The sequence below is a fragment of the Chenopodium album genome, chromosome 21, assembly GCF_948465745.1.
Source record: "Chenopodium album chromosome 21, dcCheAlbu1.1, whole genome shotgun sequence".
Lineage (NCBI taxonomy): Eukaryota > Viridiplantae > Streptophyta > Magnoliopsida > Caryophyllales > Amaranthaceae > Chenopodium > Chenopodium album.
The window spans coordinates 39,554,974-39,563,233 of NC_137854.1; the positions used below are offsets into that span (position 1 = coordinate 39,554,974).

The window sequence follows — 8,260 nt, forward strand, 5'->3', positions numbered from 1 at the left end:
ATAACTTTTTGGTGCACTGAGAGCTTGTTATATACACTCGGGTACACCGTATACATTCATGAGTATTTGTTCTCATTTTGATGATTGTTTTTCATTTTATCATCAAATGAAGAACAAAAACTAACCTTAGATTAGTTGGGTGTACGGTATACCCGGGTGTATATAACAATTTTTCGCACTATACAGAGAAGAATTCGAGACTAGAAATGTCATCATATCCCTTATATTAAACATGACCGAGAAAATAATGGTAAGATGCCAAATTAAACCTTGGTCTAATTCCATGCATGGCGATTAATTGACTTGGACGAGTTCCCTAATTTTGTCCTTCAACAATCATTTTGTGTTTTTGACATTAACATTAAGAAGGCCATAGATTGGACCATAGAATTTTAGTCGTATTAATAAACTATCTAAGTGAGCCAATCCATCCCTAGTCATTGTAGTCAATGCCAGGATACCAAGGGCATATGATAATGATGGATTTGGTTAGTCAAGTTTTTGGTCTCCGATCTTGTGCTTTGAAGACAACTATGGTTAAAAATAAATTAATTTATAAAAATTCTAATAGATAATTGTTAAAGGACCATATCTCAACCAAAAACTTAAGATAATGGTTGAGGTCTAAGAATATGTTATGTATTCTATCAACAATATATATAATTTTCTTTACTAGTTTTATTTTTTATCTCTGGTCTTGTGTCATTCACTTTATTAATGTAATTTGAGTAGTAATAATGAGATAACTAATAATGTCCCATTGACAACAAGCAAACCAAAATAATTACAATTAACAGGAAATATAATTATAGTTTGATTGTGTTAAATACGGGTCTGGGTTGCATTCGTTACCAAGAGAAAGATTTCATTTCATAATAGGAAGAGCAGCCTTTTAGCCTTACAAAGTATTTAACTCTGTTTTCTTTTTACATGTAATGTTTCATAAGCCATAGTGCATTGTCACACTCCCCTCACATGGACCCATTCATTTGGCCTATAGTACATTATAGACTTTACAGTCATTAAAGATCCCAAATCGTGGGCCTCAACATATTGACTTAAGCTAAAAAGCTCAAGTTACAAGCTTCAATAACTTGGAGTATTAACCTTAGATCTTAATAAGGAGTAGGTTAAAACCACTGAACTAAAACATTACATAAGTCTATCATATGCCGATATGAGTATTTTGACGGTATAAAAAGCGTTCCTCATGCTAGAGTCTAACCCGGTTCTACCATGGTCATATCGGCACCGGTATCTGGCCAAATTTTAAGTAGCTTAAAGAACGACTCCAAAGTTAATTTTCTAAGATCTTCCACAGTTTTCTGGACAATGCAGTCTAAAGTGAAGGGATATGCATGAATTCTGCTCCGCGAGTATCTACACACCTATCATTAGGTCTAACATTATCTCCTTTTCCTCTTTGAACAAATGCTGGACCACACGCAATTGATGCAATATTGTTATACGGTGCAACCCAATAAGAGAGATTACGCGTTGCTAATACTCTGCTTAAGATCTTATGGAAGTACCGCGGATCATAGGTGCACTCTGTAGGAAGATAAACCAGCACAATCTCTTATACAACAACTTGTGTATGATAGATTACTTTTATCCCCTACTCTGTTTGTAATTTGTATTACCTTTGTGACTCTTTTGCATGCACTGAAAAAAAAAAAAATTTAAATTACAAATTCTTATATGTGGATGGTCACACTGTGTGACCGGCCATTATGAAGGTTACTTTGTTAATGTTATAGGAGTTACCCGGTCAATATTCAGGGGTTACTTCATCTGTATTGCAAAAGTTATTTGATCAGTGTTTTAGGGGTTACTTTATTCTCTTACAAGCAATTACACGGTGTGGCCAGCCGCATATAAGACGCCCTATTTAATGTTTATTAGAATAGTCTCATAGGATTCATGAGCTAAAAAAAAAAAAAAAAAAAAAAAAAGGAATAGTCACGTGCTCATTGGGCTGTCTCAAAAACTCAATGCCCAGGTAATGATGGATTAAGACAAGGGCCCATTGGGCCTCTCCAGTGAAAACCCAAAAACTGTAGCTAATTGACACTTGTACAAAAGAGACACGTGGGAAAACGGGCTATCCTGTGGGTGGTAACAAACTATCAATCAGAACAAACTGCTAATTTTGGAGGACACTGATAAAAAAAATAAATAAATAAATAAAAAAAAAATAAAAACTAAATTAATCCTTCAGTTTCTTCCATTTCATTTCATTTTTAATCTATACAATTTTATCATCTTCTTTCTGAATATTGCTGGGAATTATTCTGCAACAGGTATTATCAATCTCTATAACTTTTTCATATTAATATTGTTAGTGTTATATCTCATATTGATGTGTCTGTAAAACAATCCCAAGTTCATGACTTTATGTGATTTGATCTTATAATTTGAAATTAGATAGTATTTTGAGAGAGTGTCTTAAATATTTTCCATATTTATCCTTGGTTTCGTATCCATTTCCGTGCAACCTAAAGTTTGATACTTGTATGATATATGATTCATGTTCAGTACAATGAATCATGTGTTATTCTTGTTTTTTAATGTTGGAACGAAATAAAATCCTTTCTCATAAAAATAATGATACCGTAATTTTTGTGCCATAATCAAATTTATGGTACTAGGTTTGTACTTACGATGTTATCTGAATAATTCTGTTCCAATTTTACATACTACAGAAACTGTAAATCTGATTTTATTGTATAAAGCTAAATGAATGAGTTATTATTACGAACTGTAAAAAATTGAGATGAAATATTGGTTGTTGTTTTAGAAATGGATAAATCAGATGAGAAAACGATGGAAACTGCAACAACAGTGAGTTATGATGCTTACTTTGAGACGATTCAGAGTAGGAAAAAACTGCCCACTTCCTTACAAGAGACTTTGACTGCTGCATTTGCCAGCATTCCTGTTTCATCCTTCCCACAAGTTCCTGGTGGCAAAGGTAACAGGTTATTCATAACACAGCTTAATTTTATGTTACTAGAACTCGGGTACTGGTCGGACATGGGTATGTGTCCAAATGGCTGATTCGGCTATTTTGTGAAAATTTTCTGAGATTTTCACCCCAAATGAAGTGTGAAAGCGGTCATACCCAAAATCCAACACGGGTACTTGAGATGAAATGAAAAGTCTGAGTAACATAAACTGCATTGCTTTTGTTTTGCAGTGATAGAAATTTCAGCGGAAACATCCATATCTGATGCTGTAAAGATACTTTCTGAATGCAACATCCTCTCGGCTCCAGTAACAAATCCGGATAAAGCTGACAGTAGTGATTGGAAAGAGAGGTATCTTGGGATCATAGACTATTCAGCGATCATATTGTGGGTACTAGAAGGTGCTGAGCTTGCTGCTGTAGCTTTATCTGCTAGTTCAGCTACAGCTGCTGGAATAGGGGCAGGTGCAGCAGGGGCTCTAGGAGCAGTGGCACTAGGTGCCACAGGCCCAGCTGCGATTGCTGGGTTAACAGTTGCAGCAGTTGGGGCAGCCATGGCAGGTGGCTTGGCGGTAGACAAAGGGATGGGAAAAGATGCTGCGACAGCTGCTGATCAGTTAGGTGATGATTTCTACAAAGTGATTCTACAAGAAGAACCATTCAAGTCAACCAAGGTATGATTATTAAGGTTCACTCCGGATGAAATTTTATAGCTGCCAAAATCTGGTATTCATATATTTATGAAAGAGTTATCATGTACGAAGTATTTATTTGTGTTAATATACTTTTAATTAAGCTTTACACATACTTTAAGAGTTATTGGCAGCCAAAAAAGGTCTATAGCTGGGAAACTCTGTTGACATCTGCTTGCATTTCCATTGATCCTTCATATGAAGCCTTGTCTGTTGTACATATCTTTGGCTTTGCAGGTCAGGGAGATTGTCAAGTCATTCAGATCCACACCATTCCTTCCAGTTTCAACTGAAAGCAATATGTTGACAGTTTTATTGCTTTTATCGAAGTATAGGATGAGAAATGTACCAGTGATTGAACCAGGCAAGGCTTTTATGAAAAACTTCATCACTCAATCTGCTGTTGTGAGAGGCCTTAAGGGATGTGGTGGACGAGATTGGTTTGACTGCATTGCTGCCCATCCCATTTCTGAACTGGGCCTTCCTTTAATGTCACGTGATCAGGTGTTTTCTTCTGCTGTCTTTAAGTCACCCTCTCTGTCCTATTAAATACTAGATACATAACGAATAGCAGCTTAGTACGAATATTTTTTAAGGAATTCCTTCTGTTGGCAGGTTGTAAGCATAAACAGCAGTGATCTGATTTTGGAGGCGTTTAAGCGGATGAAGGACCACCACATTGGTGGCCTTCCAGTAGTGGAGGGACCAACAAAGAAGATTGTTGGTAATTTGAGCATGAGAGATATCAGATACTTGTTACTCCAGCCCAATCTTTTCTCCACTTTTAGGTATTTTGTTTAGCAACAAGCTGAAAAGGATCCGCAGCATTTTTCATGTCCTTAGCTGTTATTATCCCTAATCTCCATAAGTACCCCGTGTTTAAAAACATGAAAAATCATCAGAAAGTAGTACGAGTCAAACAACTGGATATATACTGTACGGGAAACTGAATTAGCCAAGGGGAGCAAAAGTCTGGGATAAATGTTATTATTCTTGTTAAATGTTAAGCTTAAGTTAAAAGTCTGGGATAAATTACAAGCTAAACAAATTCTCACTATAACAAGAAGCTGACCAAATATCTCTAATTAGTTAGAAATTTCACAATTATAGTAACTTTAGCTGCATGTTTAAATGTGATCAGCTCATTTTCTGTATATTTCTTTCTATGATCTCAGCTGCAAAGATATGTGGTTAGTTCTCACAATCTCTTTTTATTTCAGGCATCTTACAGTTAATGACTTTATGAAGACAGTTTCCTTGATGAGCCAAGAGGCAGGGAAAGTTACCCAACCGATAACATGCAAGACAAACACCACCCTTGGCGATGTTATCCATAGATTAGCTTCCAAGTCAGTTCACAGGATCTATGTGACAGCTGAGGAAGATGAAGTTGTTGGTGTTATTACACTTAGAGATGTTATTTCTTGCTTCATCTATGAACCTCCAAACTACTATGATAATTACTTAGGTTATTCTGCAGAGGAGTTGCTCGAGAAGTGAGATTTTTTTTTTTTTTTTTCTTTTTAATTGAACTAAATACATCCAATCTAGATTTTTGCCTTGCAGAAAGTTGAGTTGCAAAACTTGCAAGTTACACAATGTCGTAGCAATATACTATTAGTTAATACAAGAAGTTTTTACGTACCTATTTATTCAACCTCATATGGCGCATCCAATAAGTTTCTTATGTAGTACTTTGTATCTAGAATACTCTTATTTGATGGAGTATATGTCAATCCAACATACTGGTACATAAGAATTCTCATTTTTGAAGCATATCAGAATGGTCTGTCACTTCTTGTTGCCTTACACAGAATGTGTGAAAATAGGCATGACAGAGCAAAGCATGTTAACCCATCCAAATGCTTTGTAAGCAAAAATACAATGTTATCTACTCCTAACACATCGGCAGTGTACTGCAATTCTCCCAAGAATATTTACCCTCAACCGTTCAAAATCTAGTGTCATTTCAAAGATCAGCAGAAAAATCATTTAAAGTGGACCTTAATTCTTGTGCACATTACGCAGTGAGATTTCCATTTTCAGTGGCATTTGCTTCCCCTAGTTCAGTTGACTGGCGAATGTTTTCAAGAACTCTTCATGAACTGTGACGTCTTTCGTTTAATTGGATTCTTCATCTTCCTGCTATAGCAAAATAGGCTGATAGCCTTTTACTCAATTAACACGGTGCTGGTAATTGAGCGGCATCTCTGATTACTTATCAGGGTAAATATATGGATCATTTCAGGTTATTTGTACACTATAGCCAGGATATTTTTCCAGTCCCTTCACATCAATCATATTCCTGATTCTCTCAACATCCTCCCACCTACCCATTGCTGCATATATGTTAGATAAAACTACGAATGTAGCTCGATTTCCAGGCTCCAACTCAGAAAGTTCCTTTGCCATATCTTCGCCAAGTTTTGGATCCAAATGGTGCCCAGCAGCACCAAGCAATGAAGAATACACAGAACTAGAAATCTCAGGGATTTCCTGTATCAATTCTTGAGCTTTCTGAAGGAGTCCAGATCGAGCCAATAGGTCAATAATACAAGCAAAATGCTGTGGAGTTGGTATCAGGCCATACTCTGTGGTCATCATCTCAAATACTTGTAATCCTTTGTCGAGTTGACCTGCATGACTGCAGACAGTCAGCAGGTTAGCAAAAGTGCTGCTATTAGGCCCAACGTTCTCCTTTTGCATTAGATAGAAAATTTCAAATGCAGAATCCTCTTCGCCATTTCTTCCATATCCTGAAATCATTGCATTCCAAAAAGCCGGATCGTCAGGCTTCTCTTTGTAGCAGTCAAAAATCTTGCGTGCCCAAGAAGATTGCCCACACTTCATGTACGTGTCGATGAGAGCAGTAGTGAAGAACTCATCATTACTGATATCAGCTCTTATAGCAGCTGCATGAATCTGATTTCCCAATTGCAGAGATGAGATCATGGAACATGCATCCAAAAGGCTAGTAAGAGACTTCAAACTTGGAGCAATTCCTTCTGATACCATCTCAGTGAAGAACTGCAATGCTCTTTCATATTTTCCTTGTCTTGAAAATCCACTGATCATTGTATTCCAAGTTGCCGAAACTGGTACCAATCCTTCAGATTCCAATTCAGAGAACAATTTCAGGGCAGTATCACAATCACCAGTCAAGAACATACCAGCAATGATTGAGTTCCACGTAATCAGATTCCTATTATCCTTCATTTCTCTGAATACATGGTAACCGGAGCTAGAACCACATTTAGTATACATGTCTACAAGTGCAGTTCCTACCATGATCTGAAACTGTAATCCAACTTTAACAGCAACCCCATGAACTTGTCTACCAAATCGAAGATTAGTGACATAGGAACAAGCACTCAAAACTGTAACCAAAGTAACTGCATTAGGCCCTTCACTGGAAGACTCAAACATACCCTTAAACACCTTCAAAACAACGCGATATACACCATTCTGAACTAATCCAGACATGAATGCATTATAGCTCACCACATTCTTGTAGTTCATCATTCCAAACGCTTTCGTGGCCGAGACCAATTTGGAACAAGTCATATACATTGTCACAACCCCAGTCGCGACATAAACATCCCTTTCAACACCAATCTTTACAGCCCAACAATGAACTTGACTACCATTCTCAACAACATCACAAGCTGACAACACACTAGCAATCATAACCGAATTAGGCCTACACCTCTTCAACCCAACCTCTCTAAAAACCACAAGAGCTTCTCCAAAACACCCATTCTGAGCAAACCCAGAAATCATAGCATTAATAGAGGCCTCATTTCGTTGAGGCATTTCATCAAACACCTTGAGTGCATATTTAAGTTGTCGAAATTTCATGTACATATGAGTAAGTCCAGTTGCGGCGTATGTATCACAGTAAAACCCAGATTTAATGAGATGGGTATGAATGATTTGGCCTTGAAGAGGGTAATTAAGCTTGGCGCATGATTTAAGAAGACATGGGTAGGAGAAATGGTTGATGGGTAAAGAAGAAGAACGAAAGTGCGAATATAAATGTATAGCTTCTTTGTAATAACCATTTGTGACAAACTTTGCAATATTATGACTCATATGCAACACTGAAAAAGCTTTGATCCATCAAACTTGATGTTTCTGCTGAATTCTTAAATTGCTGCTCTAGATTGAATCTATTTTTAAACTAAATATATATACGGTATCTTGTAATTATTTTATTTTTTTAAAATTTACCTAGAAATAATTAATCTTCTATGTAATAATCCTACGTTTTGATTATTTTAAAAATAATTCCTTTGATACGTGATTACTTGTAAGCAACCCAACAAGTTAGGCTTCGTTTGGCATCACTGTGATTTTCTGTTTTTTGGTTTTTTATTTTTCAAAATCATATAATATATGTCATATAATGGTTCAAAAATTAGTCATACTTATCAAAATCATGATAATTTTGAAAACTGACAACAGAAAAGTGGAAACACCTTTTTCTTGTTTTCCGTTTTTGGTTTTTGGTTTTCAAAAAAACTGAAAACAAAAAACAAAAAACAATGCCAAACAAGCCCTTAGCAATTCATTGTAACCGGTTCCAAATCAATTTTTACTT

The 8,260-nt window shown here is 36.3% G+C and overlaps 2 protein-coding genes across 2 annotated transcripts; one reads left to right on the forward strand and one right to left on the reverse strand.

The window, feature by feature from the left end:
• The first annotated feature begins 2,152 nt into the window (after window positions 1-2,152).
• Window positions 2,153-5,322, forward strand: LOC145601087 (SNF1-related protein kinase regulatory subunit gamma-1-like). The gene is made up of 6 exons (XM_081657016.1): window positions 2,153-2,303; window positions 2,801-2,974; window positions 3,200-3,642; window positions 3,898-4,164; window positions 4,276-4,448; window positions 4,881-5,322. The coding sequence occupies exons 2-6, from the start codon at window positions 2,803-2,805 to the stop codon at window positions 5,158-5,160; spliced, it is 1,335 nt and encodes a 444-aa protein (XP_081513142.1). The 5' UTR covers window positions 2,153-2,303; window positions 2,801-2,802; the 3' UTR covers window positions 5,161-5,322.
• Window positions 5,163-7,790, reverse strand: LOC145601086 (pentatricopeptide repeat-containing protein At2g02750-like). The gene has a single exon (XM_081657015.1). It carries the CDS (start codon window positions 7,750-7,752, stop codon window positions 5,905-5,907), a length of 1,848 nt encoding a protein of 615 aa, XP_081513141.1. The 5' UTR covers window positions 7,753-7,790; the 3' UTR covers window positions 5,163-5,904.
• Between the last annotated feature and the right edge of the window lie 470 nt (window positions 7,791-8,260).